The 25,937-nt window shown below is 49.1% G+C and overlaps 2 protein-coding genes across 2 annotated transcripts in view; one reads left to right on the top strand and one right to left on the bottom strand.

Moving 5' to 3' along the window:
- The window catches only part of ZSCAN22 (zinc finger and SCAN domain containing 22), an 11,145-nt gene extending 4,663 nt beyond the window's left edge, over positions 1–6,482 (top strand). The window contains 2 exon segments of the mRNA XM_011234610.3: positions 2,585–2,761; positions 2,764–6,482. Of these exon segments, the coding sequence (XP_011232912.1) occupies positions 2,585–2,761; positions 2,764–3,659 (1,073 nt within the window). The 3' untranslated portion in view covers positions 3,660–6,482.
- Positions 6,483–9,801: 3,319 nt separating this feature from the next.
- A1BG (alpha-1-B glycoprotein) lies at positions 9,802–25,425 on the bottom strand. Its single transcript, XM_034639373.1, has 10 exons — positions 25,358–25,425; positions 21,535–21,656; positions 15,301–15,462; positions 15,181–15,216; positions 14,809–15,087; positions 13,767–14,039; positions 13,142–13,435; positions 12,154–12,447; positions 11,344–11,643; positions 9,802–10,974 (listed from the first exon to the last, which is right to left on the bottom strand). Exons 1-10 carry the CDS (start codon positions 25,408–25,410, stop codon positions 10,967–10,969), a joined length of 1,821 nt encoding a protein of 606 aa, XP_034495264.1. The 5' UTR covers positions 25,411–25,425; the 3' UTR covers positions 9,802–10,966.
- Between the last annotated feature and the right edge of the window lie 512 nt (positions 25,426–25,937).

The following is a 25,937-nucleotide window of genomic DNA, read 5'->3' as shown; positions in this document are numbered from 1 at the left end:
CAGTTGGGTTTGCCTACATTTTTTTTTTTTTTTTTTTTTTTTTTTTTTTTTGAGAGTGAGCACGCACAGAAGCAACAGGGAGGGGCAGAGGAAGAGGGAGAAGCAGACTCCCCACTGAGCAGGTAGCCCGAGGGGGGACTCAGTCCCAGGGCCCTGAGATCATGAACTGAGCCGAAGGCAGACACTTAACCAGCTGAGCCACCCAGGCACCCCTAGCTTTACTCTTAAGTAGCTTCTATCCTCATTGGAGACAAAGTTGGCTCAGCAACCCAGGCTCATGTGTTGTAAAAGGGGAGAGCAGTAAATGGTTCCTGGGCTGAGGCCCACCGAACTGGTTGGGGTCTTGTGCTTGTCTTTTGGCTGACCAGATCCCAGGGACTAACATGAGCAAGGAAAACCAGGCTGCTGGGGGCTGGAAGCCTGTGGGGTTGGGGGTGACAGAAATGCCAGGTGTCTCCATGTGTCCCTTCTGAATCCTCCCTCTGCTGGCCCTCTAGGATCTGGATGAGTCAGACCTGTACTTAGCTAGAGTGGACACTGTTGCTCTGGGGGACACACACAAATGTCCCAGCCCAGGAAGGTCCTATAGGATGCAGGGAGGGTACAGCCCTAGGACAGTCAAGAGCAGGGAGTGAAGGCTCCTCCCAGAAGAGCCTGGCCCGGCCCAACCCGGTGCGATGGTAACAGATAGTGTGTGTATACCAGGACCAGGGAGGAGGCGTGCTCTGGGTAGGAGGAACCTAAATATGATCAAGGCTTGGTAGATCCAACAACTGCTCTTCTTCCTCCTGGTCATGTGACTTTCTTGTGCCTCTGTTTCCCTGTCAATAAAATGGTAATTGCAGTCATAATACCTACCTCAATGTCAGTGCCTGGCACAGATGAAACACAGTGGAAAAGAAACTGTGGCTGTTAGGATGATTTTTTTTTTTCCTAGCAACTTGAAAAACAGACCTTTCTGGAGAGGTTGGTCATGTGCCTTCCCTTGGCCCCATCAGCTATGCCCAGGCAGAGGTCACAGGGACAGGGAGGAGGGGGGCAGTGGCCCCATCCTCCTGCAGGGTCGAAGTTTTCAGAGAAAGGCAATATGGCAGTGAGACAAGAAGGAGCTGGCAGTCCAGGCAGAGGGAATGGTGGGGATGAAGGCCCAGTTGTACGATATGGACCAATGCATTCTGGGAAGAGCAGGTTGTGCGATGTTTCTAGAATAGAGGAAGAAAGGAGGATCTGGGACCAAGCAGGTGGCTGCGAAGGCGGGGGAGTCAGGAGGACATCTGTGGGCTTAGAGGAGGGCTCAGCTGAAATCTCAACTTGGCCGCTAGCTAACTGTGTGATATACCAGTTATACCAGTTAGTTACTCAAGACCTTCCTTCTGCTGGGCCTCAGTTTCCTTGTGTGAAGTGCAGTTTTTGCAGTATGTCCTTGTGAGAGCAGACTGAAGCTGAAATGAGGCAATGGAAATGACCCATGTACTTGGAGACTAGCACATAACAAGAGCCTAAGAATGACCAGCAGCCCTGGGGAGCAGTATAGTGTCTCATACAGGTGGGGAAGCAGGGCCAGAAAAGTAAGATTGCCTAAGGCCCTGGAGGTGGCTAGTGGCAGAGCTGGGGCCCCATTATGGACTCAAGCAGCAGTTGTTTACCTCTCCCATCTCTTCCTGGAATCTATCCAGTACTTGATGCTATTAGGTGTCCCCAGGTGCCCTGTGCACCCATCAAGAGTCCATTCAGTTCAAAGGTCAGTTCAGGCATGCTACTACCTCAGACACAACCCAGTCTCTATCTACCTTTTTTTTTTTTTTGAGATTGATTGATTGATTGATTTGACAGAGAGAGAGAGAGCCAGCGAGAGAGGGAACACAAGCAGGCGGAGTGGGAGAGGAAGAAGCAGGCTCCCTGAGATCATGACCTGAGCTGAAGACAGACGCTTAACGACTAAGCCACCCAGGCGCCCCCTAGCTACCTTTTAACCACACTCTCCCAGGCCTCCCGAGGTCTTAGGGAGGCCAGGTGGGCATGTCGCCCACACACCCTCAGCAGTAGTTGTCTACTTAGGGCTCAAGGTAGAGTCTACTGTAGAAAATTGTACAGTTGTCAGCATCTGGCATTGATTCCCTCATTCAGCCAGTATTTACTGAGCACCTGCAGATAATGCTCAGTAGGCCGTCTAGGTCCAGGGGGAAGGCACTGAGAGCTGGAGCCTGCCCAGAAGGAGCGAGTACGCAGGCACTTGGCAAGGACAAACCCCTATGCCTGCTTACTTGGTCTCACTTTCACTCTTTCAGTTCAGCTCCACCTCAGGGTCTTCCTTCTGACACTTGAGCCAAAATCAGCAGCCTTGAAGAATGGAGAGTTTGGGGAGAGGGAGGATCGAAATCTGTGATCCAGTTTTCGATGGTGTGGGAAGACAGCCCTATGCCCTTTTGCCACTCAGGACACCAAATGAGAAACTTCCCTTTGGAAATGGGGCCAGATGTCAGGAGTGGCTGTGTCTCCCCTATAGAGTGAGACCAGGACCCAGGCCAAGTGGGGGGAGCCCTGTGTGGAAAGAGTGGTGATGCTGTGGTTTGGATTGTTTCAGGATGGGACCCGGGAGCCAAGCTCTCAGAGGCAAGCTGCAAGCAGAGTGATTTGGAAGAGTCAATGCCATTAGACAGGACCACTGAAACCCTTCTGGTCGGTGTTTCCCTGGGACCCACCTTTGGTGATGCTTGTGAACCTGAGGGCAGCTCAGAGAGGCAGGCAGGACTCTCGGGGGAATCTGGACAAAGTCTGTCCCCCAAGAGATGCATTTCAGGAAAACTTCGGAGCCTCGCAAGGATGTTCCCACTGACCAGCCCAGCTGTGAATCTGGTGCCTTGGGGAATAGTCCCAATGTGTGGCCAAATTTCACCTCACAGGAGAAGACACCAGAAGAGAAATTTGATCCAATGGATGGTGATAGGACAGAGCCTCCATGCATACACTCAGGGAAGAAGTCTTCCAAGTGTGGCAAATGTGGGAAAACATTCCAGAGTCCCTCAGCCCTCGAGACACACCAGAAGAGCCATTCTCGGAAGACACCCTACACCTGTAGTGAGTGTGGGAAAGCCTTCAGCCGGAGCACTCACTTGGCCCAGCATCAAGTCATCCACACAGGGGCAAAGCCCCATGAGTGTAAAGAATGTGGGAAGGCCTTTAGCCGGGTCACCCACCTGACTCAGCATCAGAGGATCCACACTGGAGAAAAACCCTACAAGTGTGGGGAATGTGGCAAAATGTTCAGCCGCAGTACCCATCTCACTCAGCACCAGCGGGTGCACACGGGGGAGAGGCCCTATGAGTGCGATGAGTGTGGGAAGGCCTTCAGCCAGAGCACCCACCTGACTCAGCACCAGCGCATCCACACTGGGGAGAAGCCCTACAAGTGTGACGCTTGTGGGAGAGCCTTCAGTGACTGCTCAGCTCTGATCCGCCACCTGAGAATCCACTCTGGAGAGAAGCCATATCAGTGTAAGGTTTGTCCGAAGGCCTTTGCACAGAGCTCCTCCCTCATTGAGCACCAGAGGATCCACACAGGAGAGAAGCCGTATAAGTGCAGCGACTGTGGGAAGGCCTTTAGCCGCAGCTCAGCCCTCATGGTTCACCTGAGGATCCACATCACGGTACTGCAGTAACTAAAGAAACCCCTTGGGACACAGAACAACTTTCCCTCAGAGGCTCAACATCTAGGAGAAACCCTAAGTTTCAAAAGAATAAAGAGTACCCTAAAATGATAAGGTGCTTCAGGGCAGACTCTGGGGCTGTCTGGGAACAACTCTGTGTTTGGAAACCCAGATGGAGGTGCCTGATGAACGCAAAGGTATTCAGGCCAGCTGGAGAAGCTTCCAGAAAGATCCTGCTTCCCTCCATACTCCATTCAGGCCCATCTCAGAGAGAGGACAGCTGAGCTGAGGACTTGGATTGGTCTTCAGAGCCAGGGCAATTGGGGTGAAGTTTCTGTCGGGACTCAGTGGTCCCAGCATTCTCTGGGCAGAAAGGTTCCACCTTCATGTTCCCATGTAGCTGCTCTTCTTGCCTTTTCCTCTCCTGCTTAGCCCAGGAGGGATGCCATCCCATGCCCACCTCTGTGCCTTCACACCTCCTCTTTCGCTCCACCTATTCACGTCTAACTCCAAGGCCAGCCTGTGAGGCTGCCTCTTCTGTGAGGCCTTCTCCAGGCCCTCAGTCTCTCCCACATTCTCCTTAATCATGGGTTCAGCATGATGCTTGCCCAGCACCTGTTTCTCTTTGCCCTCTCCTTCTACATCCCACCAGTCATCAGCCCTGTTGGTTTTACCAAAAACTCACCTCTAATCTGTCTTCACCATTGTCACCTTCTGTGAGCCCTCATCACCTCTCCTCTGGATTCCAGCTGGGGTCTCCTCCCTTCGTTCTCTCCCCTGACCTCCCCCAGTTTCATTCTCCACACGAGCCTCCAGGGAGCTCCTTTCGTAATCCAAACCTGATTGTGTCACGCCATAGTGGAAAGCTCTCCAGTGCATCACCTTCTGTGGCAAAGCTTCCTGAATGGGTTACAAGTATGCCACAACATAAGTCTTGGCCCCAAACCACCTCTCCAGGTACCCTTGTATGTGCATGTGAATACTGTCATTTTTCTGTGTGTGCAGTGATGTGAAAATGGTTTCAAAGTACTGCCCTTTGGAATATATGTCCAACTCCTTCCCTGCCATTCATGATCATGTGTGACCTGGCCCCCAGCCTCATCTCGTACTGTAGTAGTCCCACCTTCCACAGACAAGCCATGCGGAACTACTTGTGGTTCCTAAAGAAGCCATAATTTTTCCACCTATGTGCCTCTGTATCTGTGCCTGGAAACCTCCTCTCCTCTTGCCTACCAGATGTTTCACATATCCCTCCCTCACAAAGCCTCCCTTACTTCCTTGAGCAGACTTCAGCTTGCCTTCTGTACTTCCAGAGCACCTCCTTAACTTCTCTGTAACTTCCTACCATGTTGTATTTACTGCTTACAGAGCTTGCCATCTGTTTCCCAAAGACACTGAGCTTCCAAGAGCAGGGGCCGTGTCTTATTCTCCATATCTGTAGCACAGAATGCAAGAGGCTCTGACCAGTGGGTTGAATAAATATACTGTGACTGGTGCCTTCCTGGAGGCAGTCACCATGCTCCACCCTGTGACCTGACATAGGTCTACATTACTGTCTCCCCAGCACCCTGCAGGGCAAGAACAATCTGATTTTCCCAGAGCCCGAGCACTCAGACAAGGCTGGCATACAGTGGCCACAATAAAATGTTACCATGTTGAGTCTGCCCTTTCTGTCACCCCAGAATCCACCTGGACTCAGTGCTTGCCAGCCTGCTGTCAGTGCTGTCTTTGGCCTTCTCTCACAGTTCTATATCCCTGGCCCTCTTTCAGGGTCCATGTCTGTAACTGGATGTCACAGCCTATGTTCTTAACAATCAGGGTGTCAGTCTTCCTTTCTTTCTGTGATGATCCCATCACATGTTAACCATTTGACCTGCCATACTGTTTTGTACTGCTCATTGTCACCATCTCTCCCTGTGTTTCTCCCTGTGTCTTGAATTCATTCCCTCTGTGTCACAAGTAAACAGCGTCACACAGACCCGAGGTTCAGAACAGCAGGTTGAGAGCCAGGGAGACAGAGATCTTGTGTCAGTATCTCTGAGAAAGTCCCAGATATACCTACACACACGAGACTGCCACTTATAGTGAGACCAAGGCTGAGAGACTCAGAGAAAGTTGACAGACATAGGGAAAAGCTCAGAGATGAGAGATACATGTTCCTAGTGAAATGATCACACAGGCCTCCAACAAGCCTGCAGGCAGTGGAAAAGATATGGGCATAAAGTCAGGCTGCAGAGCCCCACTCCTCCCCAGGGCTGCTCTTGGGACCTCAGATAAGTGACTTCCCTGAACCTCAGTGACCTGCTCATCTGTAAAGCAGGAATAAGGTGACCTGCCTTGTGCAGCACCCAACCCAGGACCTGGCCACTGGCTTGTAGTATCAATCTCCACCTCTTTCTGCCCCCCACTTTCCTGGTCTTTGGCACTGAAGAGCTGAATCTCCACCCCTTGGTGCTTTGAGCATCTCCAGCACCCACTTTGTCATGACATACGTGTCTTCCCATGTTTGTCTAAAGGGGGAGGAAGTCAAGGGGAAAAAGGAATCTTTATTAAGGATCGACATGTGTTGTTCAGTCTGCCAAATAATCTATGTACATCATCTCACAACACTCTGAGGGCAGGATGACCATCCCCATTTTATAGAGGAGGGACGTGGCCAAGTTTACACTGCCAGAGACTGGAGACACTGAGATTTGAAAGCCTATCCAAATATGTCAGTAATTTCAATAAGCGCCACTATATTCAACAAGCCAAGTAAGAAGAAAATACTAACACTGGATTTCTTTCAAATCCAGACATATGTTCTTTAGAAGAAACACATCTAAAATGGGAAACCCTGGGGCGCCTGGGTGGCACAGCGGTTAAGCGTCTGCCTTCAGCTCAGGGCGTGGTCCCGGCGTTATGGGATCGAGCCCCACGTCAGGCTCTTCTGCTATGAGCCTGCTTCTTCCTCTCCCACTCCCCCCGCTTGTGTTCCCTCTCTCGCTGGCTGTCTCTATCTCTATCTCTATCTAATAAATAAATAAAATCTTTAAAAAAAAAAAAAATAAAAATAAAAAAATAAAAAAAAATAAAATGGGAAACTTGAGGGCAGAGGAATAGAAAAGGATTTATAAGGCAGACATGAATCTGAAGAACGACAACAGAGCTATATTAATTTCAACAAAATAGGTGTTGACACAAAAAAACCATTTTAGCGTCATAGGATCACTATGTTTGTTTGTTTGTTTGTTTTTATAAAAACAGTGTGTTAGGAAGATGTGATAGTTTGGAACCAGACAGCTCATGACATCCTTATTAGGGAACAGAGTCACAGGAACTGATAAGACTATACATGTAGTTGGAAATGCTACCACATTCTTTGTGATAATAGCAGAGAGAATATTTAAAGAAATAATTACTGGAAGCTTTCTCAATTTGGCAAAAGGTATCAATTTACAGGTTCAGAAATCTCAATGAACCCAAAAGAGCATAATCTCAAAGAAATCCATGCCTAGACACATCATAATCAAACTGCTGAAAACAAATTTTAAAATTTTGAAAACAGTCTGTGAAAAACTATGTGCCCTATAAAGATCAATGCAAAAAATTATGGGTTTCTTGTCAGAAAAGTGAAAACCAGAAGGCAGAGAAACAACATGTTTAAAGTGCTGGAAAAACATGTCAATCCAAAATTCTATATTCAATGAAAATACACATCAAGAAGGAGAGCAAAATAAAAACATTTTCAAATGATGCAAAACTAACAATCTTTGGCCAGCGGGCTAAAAGCGTTGTTTTGGTAGAAGGGAAGTGATAGCAGAAGGAAAACTGGAACTTTGGTAATGAAGAAAGAGTAACACATTGGAAATATTTGATCTTTAAGATATACATGAGTGTTTAAAAAAAAAAAAAAGATATACATGACTGTTGAAAACAAAATTTATGGGGCACCTGGATGGCTCAGTCGTTAAGCAGTCCTGGGATTGAGCCCCGCATCGGGCTCCCTGCTCAGCGGGAAGCCTGCTTCTCCCTCTCCCACCCACCCCTGCTTGTGTTCCCTCTCTCACTGTCTCTCTATCACATTAAATAAATAAATAAATAATCTTTTAAAAAAAGAAAACATTTATAACATTGGTAGTTTTCAGTGTATATCGATGTAGTACATATGACTACAACATAAAGAGGGGAGAGTATCAAAATTCATTCAGTGATATATTTGAGATTTGTATATTTTAATGCATATACATTACATCCCAAAGAAGAACCATTAGTGTACAAAATTTTTTAAAAAATTAGAGGGGAGGGTAAAGAGACCTATATAGTGATAAGGTTTCTACATTTCACTTTAAGTGGTATAATATTAATTCTATGTAGACTGTGAAGAGTGAGGTATGCATATTGTAATCCCTAGAGAAATGTCACGCACATGCACGCGCGCACACACACACACACACACACACACACACTACAAAGAGATAAACCCAGTACATGAATTAAAATGGAGCTCTAGAGGCACCTGAGTGGTTTAGTAAGCATCTGCCTTCAGCTTAAGTCATGATCCCAGGACTCCTGGGATTGAGCCCCACATTAGGCTCCCTGCTCAATGGGGAGCCTGCTTCTCCCTCTGCCACTTCCCCTGCCTGTGTTCTCTCACTCTCTCTCTCTCTCAAATAAATAAAATGTTTTTAAAAATAAAATAAGGGGCACCTGGGTGGCTCAGTCAGTTGAGCATCTGCTTTGGCTCAGGGCATCATCTCAGGGTCGAGCCCCATGTCGGTCTCCCTGCTCAGTTGGGAGCCTGCTTCTCCCTCTCCCTCTGCTCCCCCCCACTCCCGCTGGTGCTCCACTATCTCTCTCTCTCTCCGTGTCAATAAAATCTTTTTAAAATACATAAATAAAATGTAGCTCTAGAAAATATTTAAACAGCCCAAAAGAAGGCAGGTAAAGGGAAACAGATAACAGAAGGAACAAAGAAAACAAAAGAAAAAGGTGGGGGCGCCTGGGTGGCACAGCGGTTGGGCGTCTGCCTTCGGCTCAGGGCGTGATCCTGGCATTACGGGATCGAGCCCCACATCAGGCTCCTCCACTATGAGCCTGCTTCTTACTCTCCCACTCCCCCTGCTTGTGTTCCCTCTCTCACTGGCTGTCTCTATCTCTGTCGAATAAATAAAAATAAAATCTTTAAAAAAAAAAAAAGAAAAGAAAAAGGTGGACCCAAATCCAAATATATCAGTAATTATATTACATGTAAATGATCTAAACACACCAATTAAAAGAGTTTTGCGGAATGAATTCTCTTAAAAAAATAAACCCACTTTAAATGTAATGACATAGGTAAGTTTGAAAGGGTGAAGGGGAGTAGGAGGTACAGGCTTCCAATTATGGAATAAATAAGTCACAGGAATAAAAGGCACAGCATAAGCAATATAGTCGATGACATTGTAATAGTATTGTGTGGTGACAGATGGTAGCTATACTTGTGAGCATAGCATAATGTATAAACTTGTCAGATCACTGTTGTACACCTGAAACTAATGTAACGTATGTCAACTATACTCAAAAAAATTAATTGAAAAAAAGGATGGAGAAAGATATATAATAGAAAAATTGATGAAAGAATGCTAGAGTGACTATATTAATACCATACCAAGTAGACTTCAGAAGAAGGAAAATTACCAGGGATAAAGAGGGACATTACATAATGATAAAGGTCAATCCACCAAGAAGGCATAACAATTCCAAATATATATCTATCTAACAACAAAGCCCTAAAATATAGGAAGCAAAAACTGATAGAACTGGGAGAAAATAGTAAATAAATTCATAATTATAATTGGAGATGTCTACACCCTCTTTCTAGAATCAACAAAATAAGCAGATAGGAAATCAGGATACAGAAAAACTAAACACCACCAACCAACTGGATATAATTGATGAAGTTGCCAGTATTTAAATATTGTAGGGGCGCCTGGGTGGCACAGCGGTTAAGCGTCTGCCTTCAGCTCAGGGCGTGATCCCCGCGTTGTGGGATCAAGCCCCATGTCAGGCTCCTCCGCTATGAGCCTGCTTCTTCCTCTCCCACTCCCCCTGCTTGTGTTCCCTCTCTCGCTGGCTGTCTCTATCTCTGTCAAATAAATAAATAAAATCTTTTAAAAAAATTAAATATTGCCAATTATTTTTTATCCACAAAGAAGTAATTTACTAATATTTAAACTATTACAAACTTGTTTTTAAGCCTAATAATGAGCTGTTACTGATGTTTACCCCCAAGAAATCAATGATGTTTGTTTCCTGAAGAAAGTGAAAAAAAAAACAAATTACTTCAGAAGTATAAGAGAATAATAATGATACAAGTAGAGATCCACAAGATAGAGACCATAGAAAAAATGAACAAATCCAAAAGTTAATTAGTTCTTTGAAAAGAGTAATACAACTGATAAACCCCTAGCTAGACTGACAGAGGGGGAGTAGTGGGGGGGGTGGGTAGAAGGGACACAATATCAAGCATTAAATGAATACAGGAACATTGTGAACAACTCTATACCAGTAAATCAGACCACTCAGATGAAATAGGAAAATTCCTTAAACAAAATGTATTAACTATTAGTTAATAATGCTAATACACACTGGTATGCCTGTACCTTGAGGGCCAAGCTCTAAGTGGACTGGGCAATGAAATGGTCCAGGGGGGTATTGGGTCAGGCATAGGGCCTTAGATCTGAGGGGAAGTGGAAAAGAATAAAGAGGAGTCCCACTCCTACAACAGTTTCAATCTCCAATGTGAGAGACCTAGCCTTTGGGGACAGACTCCAGCCCCAGCAGCTGGTGGCCACGCAGTCCAGAAAACAAAACTACAAAATGCAGCATCTCTGCAGTGCCTCCCAGTGTGGGGACCCATTTAGTCAAGGTGGGGTTGGCTATGTCTGGGGAGCTACCTACCCAGACCTGTTGGGGACCAGGCAGAGCTGCCTGGGCAGTAGGAGGCAGCTTGAAGAAAGCAAAAGGTAATCTTGAAAAATATGGCCCCAAGTAGCCAGTCCTTAGCCTCTATATCCTCAGGAGGATATAACCCAGAGCCCGCGTCCACCTTTAGGACACAAGATCCCAGCCCACTTCCTTCAGCCCTGGAAGTACAGCCCTCTGCACCAGGGCTGCCATTAGCCGAGGAGACCTTTTAAAGTCTCTCTTCACATTTTTATTGATTTCCAGGAGGAATGAGGGGATAGTCCAGCACTTCCAGGGGGAGTCCAGCCTCTAGCTGCAGCATGAGGGTTCAGAGCCAGACTGGAGAAACTACTTGCCAAAGATACCATTAGCGGCCTGCGTCTGCAGCTGGGTCAACTTCCTAGACAAATTTGACAGAAGTGAAATGGTAGGGGAGTGAGGCATCATGTGTCCTCCTCCCTCGTGAAATCAGGGCAGACCTCACTGAGACCCCTCAGGAAGGAAGTAGCTTGGTCAGCTGCCAGCCAAGACCCCTCCCATACCTAGGCCTCCCTCTAGGTGCTCTAGCTGACCAAACCACTCTCTGCTCCAGGGCCTTTGCACGTGTCCTTTCCCTGCCTGCAACTTCCCTCATAACCCCAGCAGACTAGGCACACTAGCCCATGTGCTGGGAGGAGGTGCAGGGAAGGGACCCTCCTGGTAGAGGGCACAATCTGGGCAAAGGGCAGAAAGAGGAACCCAGCTCACAGAACCAGAGGAAAAAGTTCACCTGCCACCTGGAGCACCACCGGGTCGCTGAGCTCAGACACGAAGGGTTTCGGCGACCACGAGCGGTAGCGGCAGCTGTAGTTGCCTGCGTGCTGGGGCCCCACATAGGTCAATACAAGGTCTGCTGAGGGGTGGCTGGTCCAGAGCGTGGTTGAAGGCTCCTCTTCGTCTGCCCGCAGCAGCTCAAAGGTGACCTCGGGCACGACGTCGGGCACCTGGCCCTCACAGCGCAGGACGGCATCGCGTCCGGGAACCACCGCCCCACTCCACAGGGGCTGGAGCCTTGGCCGGGGAGGGGGTCCTGGGCGGAGCAGCCCAGTCCGTCAAGTGAGGTCCTCCCCTCAGGTAGCAGCTGCCCCAGCCCCCTCCGCCTTCCTGGCTCCCGCTAAACCCAGTCCTGCTGGCTGCACCATCCCTCCAGGATGCTACCCTTTGTCCTCACACAGCTTTTCTCCTTTTCCTGGGCCTGAACGGACATGGCTCCTCCTCTTATCCTCCGCGTCACCCTCTTCCCCAAGACCTTGCAAGCTCCCTAGAGCCGGGCCTGCTCTGAGACTTCCTGGGATCCCCAGCATTTGGCAGTCAGGGCCTCAGTACCGGTGAGGGAAAGGAAGAAATAGGGAAATAGGAAGAAATAGGGAAACGGTGCTCCCGGCAGAGAGCACAGGGGAAATAAGCCAAATGCCAAGTGATCCCCTAGACCATCGGCAGCCGAAATTCCATTGGTCTGCTGTGCGGGCAGAACCAAGGCCCAGTATGCTCCCTTCTGCACCATCATTTGCTCACGGCTGGGGGCCCCCCGCCCGCTCACCATCTACACGCAGCTCCAGGACCGCGCTGGGCGCCGAGCCCTCGAAGGGTGGCGCCGTGTCCACGTAGACGCAGCTGTAGTTGGCGGAGTCCACCACCGAGACGTCCCGCAGCTCGAAGGTGGCCTCTGTCCCCGCGGGGCTCAGGACAGCGTGCACTCGGCGCTTGGCGTCCTCGCGCACCAGGGCGAAGCGCAGGCCGGCCCGGGGTGCCCGGCACCGCAGCTGCACCAGCGCGCCTGGCGCGGGGTGTAGAGTCGCGGGTTCGGCGGAGAGCTCTGGCGCCGGGAGCGTCTCTGCGCGGAGGACACGAGCTGATCCGGACGCCGAGAGGAAGTCTTGGGCTTCACATGCGATCCAGCCTCGCGCCTTCTGCCTGAAAGAGTCAGCCCGGCCCCCTCTGCTCCCCCCCAGGAGGCCCGCTGGCCCCCCTCCGCCTAAAACTACATCACCCTCCAGACCTCACCGATCCCTCACACACAGTCCTACACTATTCCTTATTAATTTGTCTATAAAAACAGACGTGGAGAAGGGGTCGAGTTTTGTCACCAAGCCCAGGATTTGCGGTTGCAGGAGCATGCGTGCTCCCCCGCGGGCGGGGATCCTCTCCTGGGGTCGATGCTCCCGGTCCTTGGCAGGCCCTGCAGCCCCCAGCCTGGCTCCCTTCAACAAAGAGACCTCGGGACGCCTACCCAGACCCAGGAGGCAAGAGGGGACCCCGGGCTAGGTGGCGGTGCCTGCATGACCTGTGCCAGATTTGCCTGTTGACCCAGTTATTCTTATTGGAGCCTTGGGGTTGCTGAGCTCATTGTCCCATTCTCAGCTAGGAAAACTGAGGCTGGGCGGATGAGTTGGGATTGGGCCCCAACCAGAGCTGCAGTTCTGCGAGACCCTTCCCTGGGTCCCTCCTCTGGCTCCCTGCCCCTGAGCAGAGCGCTCTGGCCCTCCCACCCCCATGCCCATGTCCCGGCCTGTGGCTGCCAGGCTTACCGTCGCTCAGCAGCAGCTCGACAGGCGCACTGTCAGAGGACCAGGTTTGCTCGCCATGCAGCCGATAGCGGCAGGTGTAGAGACCGCCGTTCCCTAGAGCCACTGCGTTCAGGTCAAAGAAGATGCGGTCTGGGCTGGTGGAGCTTCTGGGTACTAGCAGCTCCTTCTCGCCCTGCTGCAGCTGGAAGTCCACGCCGCTCAGGGGCGCCACACAGGTGAGGCTCGCGCCAGCGCCCGAGCGCAGGACAGCTGCAGACTCTCCCCGGAAACTCAGCGTGGGTGGCAACGGTGCTTCTGCAAGGCAGGAGGGCTGCTGGGGCTAGGGTCTCGGATACCCCCGCTGTTCAACTGTTCCTGAGAAGGTTATGGTCAGCCAGACCTCTAGACTTCTGCCCTCTCTGTGGCAGCCCCAGGGACACCCTTCTTTGTGGCCCATTCCCAGGCCCCCCATGGCGCCTCAGTGTCAGTATTCAGGTCAGGTGTGATCCACCCAGCCTTGTAACCGCTGTTCCCCAGACCCAGTCCTGGGCAAGGGTATTCAGGATTGGGGATCAAGGTAAACGCAGCTCTGTCCTCCAGGAGCCTCCTACCCCAGGAAGCCCTCTGGGATGGCCCACACACTCACCCAGCTCCTCGACTGTCACAGTAGCACTGGGCTCCGAGGGCACACCTGCTTCGTGGGTCCGGTAGCTGCAGCTGTAATTGCCAGGCTGATGGACTGGGAAGGTGGCCTCTGCGTGTTCAGGGGCCTCAGCCACCTCCAAAAACTGATCATCACCTTCCCGCCTCAGCAGGAAGGTCATGCCATGAAACCCTCCATGGCACAGCAGCTTTGTCTTCAGACCCGGCGTGATCCAGGACACGGGCTCAGTTGAGAGCAAAGGTGGTGGTAGGGACTCTGCGGGTGGAACAGGGTTGATGGGTGGTTCTGAATGTCTTGGGAGACATGCAAGGCCCAGCCAGACCTGGACTTCCACACTCATGAAAATGGGAGGGAGGGCCACCTGGGTGGCTCACTGGGTTGAGCTTCTGACTCTTGATTTCAGCTCAGGTCACGATCTGGGCGGGGGGGCGGTGGGGGGGGGGTACTCCACGCTCAGGGGTACTCCACGCTCAGTGGGGAGTCTGCTTAAGGATTCTCTCTCTCTCTCTCCCTCTGCTCCTCCCCCATGCATGTTCGCTCTCTCTAATGTAAATAAATCGGAAGGGAGGGAGGGAGGGAGGAAGGAAGGAAGGAAGGAAGGAAGGAAGGAAGGAAGGAAGGAAGGAAGAAAATAAATATGAGGGAGCCAGGAAGATGGAAGACATTGATAGAGGAAAGGGAGGCAGGGACAGGAGGAGACAGGGGCATTAAACAAGAAGAAGATATGTTAAGGGAAATGTGCTGAGCTTTTCCCAAGGACTTTCTGGGGATTCAGTCATTTATATATTTCTCAGAACCTTCTGGGATCAGTGCAAACATCGTCCTCATTTTACAGTTGAAGAAACAGGATCGGAGATGTCAGATGACTTGCCAAAGGCCACCTAGCTGTTCAGGGAACCCCCCCCAGCCACCCGCACCCCCATGTCAGAAAAGCAGGACCAGGAGAGTGAGGAGTGGAGGAAGGGAGGCTTCCCCAGCAGCCCTCTCCCCACTATCTCGTGGCTCTGTTAAGGCCCCTGCTCACCTGCTCCAGTCACCTCCACGAGGTTGCTCAACTGGGTCCATCCTCTGCCCATGCCAGAGCGGCAGCGGTAGAGGCCCCAGGTGTCACTTGTCACTGCTCCTAGCAGGAACCGGTGCTCCATGGCGGGTACATTAAGGTGCACAAGTTCCTGGGTTACCCCATCCTTGAACAGCTCAAAAGCAGGGGTCTTCATGCGGGCCTGGCACGTCAGCGTCAAGTTGGCCCAGGGCTCCAGCAGCGATTCAGCCTCTGCCCACAGGTTTGGCCGGGTCTCGAATGCTGCGTGGTGGGTGGAGGTCAGTGCTGGGGCCCAGGACAGGGGCCCCCCTCTGCAGGTGCCCACTTTCCCCTGAGACCCCCCCCCAGACTCACCTATGGCCGCCTCAGTCGCTGGGCCCAGTGAGAGACCTGTAGAGACCGCACGTGTGAGGCCCCCATTCCTATCCCTCCTCCTCCCTCCCTCCCCAAGGAACCCCGGCCCCAGCATCTCACCCCAGAACATCAGGAAGGCCCCAAGTGTGAACATGATGTTCAGCCTCGCTCCAGCCAGTGAATGTCTGGGGTGATAAAGCCCAAGCCAGGGCGAGGGCGGCAAGGGGGCAGCAAGGGGCATTGACCTCTTCCCTATTATTTGTCCTTCCCAGAAGGGGGGGCCTGCAGGGGGTGGGGACAAAGGGCAAAACTCCAAGGCCTCTGGGAGCCTCATCAATAACCATAATCAATAATTGTGCATAATTAATAAACTAAACAATAAATAATAAAAATGATAATTTTAAAAATACTGAAATAGCAAACTATAACAAATAACATTAGCAAGTGAAATGACTTAAAATACAAGAAATACAATTTTAAAATAAAAATTAAATTAAATTAATGTAATAAATACTAACTGATCAAGGAAATTTTCCACTTTTAATGTTTGTGGGCCCTGCAGGCTCCAGGGCTCCCAGGGAAGCTACACTTTAACATTTACTAAGATCAAAATGACCGCACAAAACCTTAAAGCATGGGCTCTGTTTCTGCCCTGAGCACGCATTGTATGTCTGTTTCATTAAAACAACAACAAAACAAAAAGGAGCATTCCAAACATAAAGATAAGAGAAACAAAAAAACCTCCCTGGGCCCCATAAGATTAAATTCATACAGACTTGCACGTACTAAAACAATAAGATAAAGTTGAAACTTGCTGGAATGTCCTTCATTATGATGATTTGTAACTCATTTTTTTAAAAGATTGTATTTTTTTATTTATTTAAGAGAGAGAGCACCCGCTCACCAGTCGGGGGAGGGTGGAGGGGGAAGCAGACTCCTTGCTGAGCGTGCTCCGGGCTTGATCAGGCAGACCCTTAACTGACTGAGACAGCCAAGCGCCCCCCCGTAAGTCTTTTTGTAAAAAAAACATGTATATCTCTGAGCCAAATGTTCCTTCCCCGAGCACTCTCTTCTTTGTGCAGACTGTATCCTGGGCACCTGCCCTAACTTGGGCTCAAATAAAACTTTTCCTTTCACTTTACAAATTTTCAAAGGGTTTGTTCGTTTTGCATTATTTCTTGGCATAGTCACCAGAATATCAGAACAACTAGCCTGAGATCACCTGGGAATCATCTAGAACTCAGCCCTCAGTACGAGCCTGGGCCTCTGTGTCGCTCCCGCTCCTGAGCACCTCACAGGTATGTCTGGTGATGTCCTGCTATCTGGACCTCCTCAATTTGAGTTGACAATCTTGACTTGTATTTGAACTGTTAAAGGTTACCGTTAATGTCCTCTAGGTGGGAACAACCTGGGTGCAGGGGAAGTTGATGGGTTGATTGTTTTAATTTGGCATTATACTAATGGATGTTATTAATATAGAAGGCTTCAGTAAATTTTCTTGTTAGAAATATGGGAGACTGAATAACTCAGCTCCAAAGAGAAAGGACACTTGCCCCTTCGAGTTAAATGGTGCTTTCAAGTGAATGAAAGCCTAGCAGAAGCGTCTGAAGATATTCCCCAGACATGTAGCTGTCCCACTGGAATGTCCCATCTCATAAGGCAGTTAATGATTGGCTCATCCAGGGTGCACAGTAAGGATTGATCACCTGGTGCTCCAAGCCCCTCCATGGTCCTAGACCTTACAAGGAGAAACAGAGGCACAGAGAGTGTATCACGGCCATGTGGAAGTAACACTGACAAGCAGCTCCCTCTCGATCCACCACTCTTAATATCCTTAGATCTTATTGAAACCTTATTCTAAAAATAAAACCAAAACTAAAAGGAATGGCAAACTGTGCTTCAAAAGCCAGAACGACACCCAGAAAGCCAACAACCACCCAGGAAACTCAGGCAGGCTCTCTGTACATACATTCAGAGCCTCTACTTGCAAGTGCTCACCGCAGTGGGAAAAGGTAAGGATAACCTGAGTCTCAGGTGGCCCCAATGGGGTTCTTTTGACATGCCTCAATTCGTTTTTGTGTGTGCACTATTACAGAAAGCCAACTGTAAGACTAACCAGAAATTAGGAAGCCATTTGGTTGAGTCAGTGAAGTCCTCAACTTTTGGGGAAGAACCAGCAACCCCAGAGGTACTCTGGGCTTCATTTGGTTTGTTTGTTGCTGTAGCTTTTGGTATCTTTGCACACAACGGGCCATGTACTAACTGGAAATGGAAAATAACTGATAAATGGATCCATAAATTATAACGCTATCTTACCATCAGATTTGTTTTCGTAAAAGGGGGATATTTGGAAATTGCGCGTTTAATGTCCTCTGCACAGATAATTGTGAAACAAAGGCTAAATTTTGTTTGCATCTTGTTTGTGTACATGTATCTGTGTGTGTTATAAATGGGAAGTATTTTCTCTATCTCTGGATGGTATTGCTGAAACGAATTTGTAGAGGAGCTCTATTTCATTGGTTTAAAGGCGAGTGCTTATAAAAATTGGGCATTCTAAAACTCAAAAGGATAAAAAGTAACCCAAATGTTTCTCAAGTGTACATGATCTGGTATAAAATTTCCTACATTCAGACATTTATGTTACTCCATAATAAAGATGCATCATAGGAAGGGACTGGATTGAAAGAGGTACAGATGAACAAAAATTTAAGACACCTGACCCCCTTCCCAATGGTCAGAATAATGAGGAAAAGGAGGAGGAAGACAGGCAGACACTAGAAATCCTCAATCAAATCCCCAACCCACTGCCTGCTCTTCTTCCAGAGGGCTACAAAGCACCCAGAGGAAAAGACAGGAGACACAGAAATTTTTTTAAGATTTTTGTTTTTATTTTTAAGTAATCTGTATACCCAATGTGGGGCTTGAACTCACAACCCTGAGATCAAGAGTTGCATGGAACGCCTGAGTGGCTCAGTCAGTTAAGCATCTGCCTTCAGCTCAGGTCATGATCCTGGGGTCCTGGGATCGAGCCCCACATCAGGCTCCTGGCTCAGTGGGGAGCCTGCTTCTCCCTCTCCCTCTGCCCCTCCCCCCATTCCTGGTCTCTCTCTCTCTCTCTCTCTTTCTCTCTCTCTTTCAAATAAATAAATAGAATCCTTAAAACTGGGTACTTACAACATCCAACCTTGTGAGCTGAGGAAGCCCTGTGGACACAGCCAGGCTGGGGTCCTGACTGAGAGGCCTGGGCTGAGTGTCCTCCACTCAGGTGAAACTTCCAACTGACATCCCCGTTTTAAGGCCATATTTATAGGGCAGAGAAGAGGGTTTGAAATTAAACATCATTTGCCTGCGTGCAGTTTGGAGTGAACTGCATTTCCGTGGTATCATGTTTCTGTATTTTCAAGGAGCCTGGGCTCTGTGTGTCTGCCTTCCCTCCCAGATTCCATTCTGGGGGGCCAGGCCTGCCTGGAGCAGGAGGAAGCGTGAGACAAGATTTGTAGCTCTTGGCACCCAAACCAGAAGGGCCAGTTCTGACCTAGAGGTCAGATAATATACTTCAAACAACCAGGCTCCCAGGGTTATTCACACAGCACGAGTCTCACAAACAACATTCCTTAGCTGGCCTGTGTGTATGCAGGGCCACGTGGTTGATTATGTGGGACAGATCACAGAAACATCCATAAATACAGAACATATATGTGACATCTACGTTTACTCAATACACACGCTCCATCTTTCCTCATAAATAATCATACATTTCCTTACTCTTTTGTCAAGATGTATGTGAAGGATTCTTTGGATTTTTCCATCCTGTCTGTTCAAGTCTATTCCAAGTTTGCATTGGTTCCTTCAAACTGTACTTATTGGAATTCTTTTACCATCCGTGTATCTGTGTTATAAATGTTTTTCCAAGTGCAATACCAGATGATCTAAGCCAGGCACACATACTATGTTTGCTCATCAATTGGACTTTAATAGAGAACATATATCACTTTTAAGCTTCCCACCATTTACGTACCATAAGTTCCCCCCAAATGATGCCAGCAGGCCATGTTCAGGGACCCAGAGGTGGTCCCACAAGACCAGATAAGAAGATCCTTGGCTTCATGTAGGTTGGAAATCAAATGCAAGCCAGCAAGAAGTGAAAGCAGAATTTATTGAAGATACAGAGATAGCAGTTACAGACGGAGTGTCTGGGAGACTCAGAAAGGGAAAGAGTATGAGTCTCCTCGTTGTTTGGGGTCTGGGGACTTTTACTGAGGATGAAGATCTAGGATATGTCCCCCAGGCATCCAGGAACTGACTAGAATAAAGATGAAGGCCCAGGTGTTATTCCTTGGAGTCAGGGGGTCTTGGCGTGGAGACGTCTAGCCCCGTTGGCCTGGATACACATATGATGGCTTCATCCCATCATTCTCACCTGGTCCTTCCTTAGGTATTATCTATTCTAGAGAAATCATTAGCTACTTGTCCCCTACAAGGAAGACATACCCTATTTGCATTCTGAGGTGTGTGTAAAGTGAGGGTGCAGGTCCTAGCAAGAATAGAAGCAGGAAAAGGGGCAAAAAGTAGGTTTTCATGGGGTTCTTCAGTTTCCCTATCTCACAACGAGGAACTGTTGGTAAAAACGAATGAAAGTGAATGAATGAATGAATGATTTGATATAGATAGATGATAGATAGATAGATAGATAGATAGATAGATAGATAGATAGATAGATGATATAGATATCTAGCAACTAGGGATTTGATGTTTCATGGATGCAGGGCAGACAAGTCAGTCACACCCTGGTTTCAAGGGACATACAAACATAAGGTTGATCACCAATACTTTCTAAGGAAAAATTATTGCTCAAAAGGAGGAAATGATAAAGGAAATTTTCAGCATTTAACATTTGTGGGCCCTGCTCCAGGGCTCCCAGGGAAGCTATATTTTAACATTTTACCAAGATCAAGATGACTCCACATAACCTCAAAGCATGGGCTCTATCTCTCCCCCAAGCACATGCTGTGCTTGTTGTATGTCTACTTTGTTAAAATAGCAAACAAGCAAACAAAAAACAAAAAAGGAACATTCTAAGCATAAAGATAAGAAAAACAGAAAAACTCTGGTTCCCATAAGATTGAAGTCATACAACCTTCACATACTAAAAAGATAAAGTCTATAACTTTCTGGAATGTCCTTCATCTTGATGATTTGTAACTCCTTAAAAACATATATAACCATGGGGAGCCTGGGTGGCTTAGTCAGTTGTTAAGCATCTGCCTTCGGCTCAGGGCGTGATCCCAGGGTACTGGGATCGAGCCCCACATCAGGCTCCCTGCTCAGTGGGAAGCCTGCTTCTTCCTCTCCCACTCCCCCTGCTTGTGTTCCCTCTCTTGCTGGCTGTCTCTCTCTCTGTCAAATAAATAAAACCTTTAAAAATAAAGAATAAAATAAAAACATATATAATCCTATACCAAATGTTCCTTCCCCAGAGCATTCTCTTCTTTGTGCAGACTGCATCATGGGCAACTATCCTCACTTGGGCTCAAATAAAACTCTTTTCCTTTCACTTTAAAATGTTTTAAAAGGTTTGTTCATTTTGTGTCGACATAACAAATAAATGCAAATAAATAAAATGAAAAATAAAATAAATAGTAGGATAGGCTAAATGAATATTAATATTTATAAATAATTAGTTAATAAAACAATAAGTGGAAAATAAAATAAAAATAAATAATAAAAAGTGTGAGGCGCCTATAACTGTCTTGTTCTTAGTGTTCCGCTGCTTGGACTTGGCAGCAGATGAGGTAACTATCACTCCTGGGTTGGATGTGAAGGAGATGAGGCCAGGCAGGGGCCTGTCCTCCCACTGACTTCCTGTCTGCATGTCTGTCATCTCTAAATACCTGAAGACTGCAGGACCCTTTTCCCTGAAGGGTTGCTGAGCTCTGCCCTGCAGGGCCCAGACCCACCTGGAAGCCCAGCGTGGCCCCTCCCCATCATAGCCCACCCCAGGTACGAGGGCCCAGGTAGAATCTGCCTGGGTCTGGATATTCTAGAGTTGACATTATTTGGTCCTCCTGGAGGTGCATCCTGCCTCTTACGAGGAGCTATTAGCTGGTTCTCCATCACTGATTAATTCTGCACTGTGTGACCCACCCTGGATTTGTTGATCTCAGGGGGCAGCACGCCCAGAAACTGCTCCAGCCCCAGGAGCCCCAGCATCTGCTCTTTGGGGCATGCCTCCGGCTGCAGCCACTGGTGGCATAGCTCTCAGAGTCCGACCAGGGCCTCATGGGGCCCCTCTTACTCCTCATAGCAGAATCCCCAGAAGCGCTGGCCAGGGGTCTCAGAGCTGGGTTCACCCACCACTGCGGATGGTGTGCTCTGAAGGACCCCAGGGGCCAGAGCTGATGCCTTGCTCCTCTGGGCAGCCATCATTCCCCTTCCCAGGCAGGGCAGCCACATGTGACAGGGCACTTCCTCTGGACCTGGAGACACAAAAGTGAGCCTGTGAGCACTGCCAGGCCATGAAGGCCCCTCCTGAGGACCCTCTGGGAATAAGTGGGGTCTTCGGGCCTGGGTGCTTGTGTCTATCAGCGAGTCAGGAAGCAAGTGTCCCCACCTGTGGGTCGATGTGCTTGAGAGATACACAGAGGTGCCCAGTCTGTGGTCTTCTGTACCATCCCCTCCTCCCTCCTTGCTTTTCTCAGGGGCCTCCACCCCGGCTTCTTCAACTTCTTGGCTCATTCATCCCCCACACAGAACGCCCAAGTCTGCAAACTGGACAGCCAGATTTGGCTAGCAGACAGATTTTGCTTGACTACCCCCTTCCAACATGCTTTTTTAAAAATTTAAATGAGCTTCCAATGTTCAAAAGTAATCAGATGCTGGTGGGAATGTAAAATGGTGTGGCCTATGTGGAAAACACGCCTGGCAATTCCTTAAATGGTTAACAGGGTTCCTTAAATGGTTAAACTGAGTTCCCATGTGACCCAGCAATAAATGAAAATGTGTCCAGGCAGCTTTTTTGCACACACATATGCCACGGTAAGGCAGCGGTAAGGCAGCGATTTGAAGAATGACGCACAGACCAGTTAGCTGTGAAAGAAACCAGGGAGCAGGGGACCGACCACTCCCTGGAATGCAATCATGTGGAGCAGCTAGAGCCTCACGTATTTATTGGCAATAAACAATCAAAGACAATCAAGGGTAATCAAAGGAAGACTTAAAGGCTTAAACATCAAGGTTGAGCAAACAAAGCAAAGCATATTCTTATCTATATTGGTAGGACCCTGCAGGTTATCAGCAGGAAAAATCAGGTATCTGGGTGGGCGGCTTCCTGCCCCGAGCTAGCTTAGGGTTCCCAGCTGCTCATACTCCCCAGTCTGTGCCATATCCCCCGGGGCTCGTAAACCGGTTTTTCTACTATATCTTTAGCATAAGCTCTCGGCAGGGGGCCACTGCACAAATGAAAACAAAGAGCTATACGACCTCCCTTGGGGTATCCTTTTTCCATTTTTTCCCTCCTTAATCTTGTGTGTATTTTCAAATTTTTTAAAAATGGAGATCTGTTGGGGCGCCTGGGTGGCACAGCGGTTAAGCGTCTGCCTTCGGCTCAGGGCTTGATCCCGTCGTTCTGGGATCGAGCCCCACATCAGGCTCCTCCGCTATGAGCCTGCTTTTTCCTCTCCCACTCCCCCTGCCTGTGTTCCCTCTCTCGCTGGCTGTCTCTATCTCTGTTGAATAAATAAATAAAATCTTAAAAAAAAAATGGAGATCTGTGCCGGTACTGGCCAATGTCCATCAACTGATGAATGGATAAACAAAGTGTGGTGGATACCTACAATCAAACACTATTCTGCCATAAAAAGGAATGAAACACAGATACAGCCTATAAGATACATAAACCTTGAAATACTATGCTAAATGAAAGAATCAAGACACAAAAGACTTCACATTATATGATTCTATTTATCTCAAATGTCCAGGAGAGGCAAATCTGTAAGAAACATAAAATAGATTAATGGCTGCCAGGAGCTGGGGAAGAAGGAATGGGGAGTTTGATTAATGGGTATGGAGTTTCTTTTAGGGTGATGAAAATGTTCTGGAATTAGACTGGTGATGGTTGCACAAAATGTGAATATATGAAAAAACAGCAACTGTACACATTAAAAGGGTTAATAAAAAAGAAGTCAAAGGCTAGTTTCAAAAGGTTACTTATTATATGATTACATGTATATAACATTGTTGAAATGACAAAATTGTAGAAATAGAAAACAGAAAACCAAAGGTGAGGAGGGGGTGGAGGCAGGAGGGAAGTAGGTGTGGCTAAAAGGGCAAGAGGAGGAATCAGAGGCAGTGGAAATACTCAGGGTCTTGACCCTGGTTATCATACTACAGTTTTGTGAAATGCTACCACTGGACAAAACTGGGTAAAGGGTACATGGGACCTATTTGTATTATTTCTTACAGATGTGAATTTATACTTCTCTCAACACAGTTGTTTTTTTTTTTTTAAGATTTTATTTATTTATTCGACAGAGATAGAGACAGCCAGCGAAAGAGGGAACACAAGCAGGGGGAGTGGGAGAGGAAAAAGCAGGCTCATAGCGGAGAAGCCTGATGTGGGGCTCGATTCCATAATGCCGGGATCACGCCCTGAGCCAAAGGCAGACGCTTGACCGCTGTGCCACCCAGGCGCCCCAGTTTTGTTTTGTTTTGTTTTTTTTACAAGTCATCAGAATTCAATAAAAACCTTTGTTTCTTCAAAGACCAGAAGACCTGCCTTCAGGATTCCCATGTTTCTAAGGATGGAGCCTGGCAGGGGTATTCCTCCAGCCAAGACCTGTGCTTCGGAGCTGCCCAGTCCTCTGTCCCCTCTAGCTGGGCCTCCCTGCCTGGGAGTCGGCCCATCTTGGGATAGTATCCAAATCCCTGAAGGTCGTTGCCTTCACTCCTCCAGCCTCCCCACCGTCTTCACACTGACCTTGTGTGCCCTTTTTCTGCCTGAAAGCCTCGTCCTCCACGTTTTCCCCTAGAATGCCTACTCACCATGGTTTGTGGTCACCCGCTCCCCGCCCCAGTCAGGCCCCATCTCCCACGCCAACAACTGGCTCTCATCCGACGAGTCCCTTTGTGTCTCTCCCCAGCCCCCAAGGCCTGGGCTCTCCCCTATTGGCGGCTGGATGAAAAAAATACTGAGTGTTAGAAGGGGAGGGACACTGCTCAGGAGATGCCCAATGGGGGTTTTGGTCTCAGGAAGCGCTGGGCTTGGAGCACACCTGGCAAGTGAGAGGGGAAGCTGGATGCTCGCGCGGGGAAGGCACGTGCAAAGGCTCGGAAGCGGGAACCGGCCTGGCGAGCCCTGAAGCAGGTGAACGAAGAATGAAGGGAGGAAGGAATGGTGGCGCAGCCTAGGGAACGGAGGGCGGGGCTGGAGAGCCGGAGGATGGATGGATGGATGGATGGGCGGATGGATGGATGGGCAAACGAATCGGAGCGGATGACCGTGCAGCTCAGGGCGCCGAGCGCGGAACCAGAAAACGGGGGGATGAATGAACACGTGAAGGAATGAACGAGCAGGAGGAAGGGATGCTACAGAAGTAAATGACCGAGGGGCGCCTGGGGGGCGCAGTCGTTCAGCATCAGCGCGCCCGGCCCCGCCCCGCCCTACCTGCGCGGCGCTGCGGTGGAGGGAGCCGCGGGCCCGGGTCGGAACAGCTCGTCTCGCTCAGCGCCCTCCGCCCGCCCGGGCGTCCACCTGGTGCGGCCGGGCTAGGACAGCGCCCCGGTCAGCACCCGGCTCAAGCCGCGGGAACTGGGTGGGGGTTTGCGCCTCGCGGTGCTCCCCACTGAGCCTGCGCAGCTGCGTAGTTGGTCCCCAGCCGCAGGCCCGCGTCCTTTGTGTTATAGGCATGGTCCAGCTGCCCCCGACCCCTGCAGTGCCCTCCGCTGCCGTGGGTACGCACCGCCCTTTTCCTTAGCCCCTCCCTGACTCATTCACACACCCAGAGGGACCCACAAACCCCGACGCTCAGGGTAGCCAGGGTCTCAGACACAGGAATCTGGGGAAAGTACTGTTCTGCACACTCCCCACCCCTGTCCATTCTCTGGCCAGCAGGTCCTCTTTACAACCCCATGGACCTTGTCCAGTAGGGCCTGGCAGGGAGGCGGTGCGCATCTCACGTACCTACGCACTGGCCCGGCGGCCCTTGGGGGACAATGCGTCCAAGCTGGAATCATTGTTGGCTGTATAGAAGTTTCTCATCTGCCCCCACTCTGAATCCAGGTGGTTTGGACAAGCGCGGATGCGTGACTCAGGTATACCAGCATTCCATTCCCCTTGGCCCTCACAACTGACTCACGAACGATACGGGAGGAACTTCGACCTATGGGTTTCACCGGGCAGGTAGTTCTTTCCAAACTATTAGCGCTTCTATTTTCTATGGAATTTCGAACCGTGATTAGCTGTCAGTTAGTACAGCTGCAGCCTTCTTGTCCCCATGAAGGGAGAACTTGTCAGACAATGGAGCCCATATGAGAAGGAGAATGAAGGACAGTGTATGAGTTTCCTATGGCTCCTGTAACAAATTACCACAAACTTATAGCTTAAAACAATGGAAGTGTATTTTTTCACAGTTCTGGTGCCAGACGCTTGAAATCAGTATCAGTGAACTGAAATCAAAGTGTCAGCAGGGCTGATGTCCTTCTGGAGGTCCTAGGGGAGAATCCAGATCTTTGCCTTTTTCAGCATCTGTAACTGCATTCTT

The sequence above is a fragment of the Ailuropoda melanoleuca genome, chromosome 12, assembly GCF_002007445.2.
Source record: "Ailuropoda melanoleuca isolate Jingjing chromosome 12, ASM200744v2, whole genome shotgun sequence".
NCBI lineage: Eukaryota > Metazoa > Chordata > Mammalia > Carnivora > Ursidae > Ailuropoda > Ailuropoda melanoleuca.
Note: the sequence above shows the minus strand (reverse complement) of the source record. Positions and strands in the feature narration are given on the sequence as shown.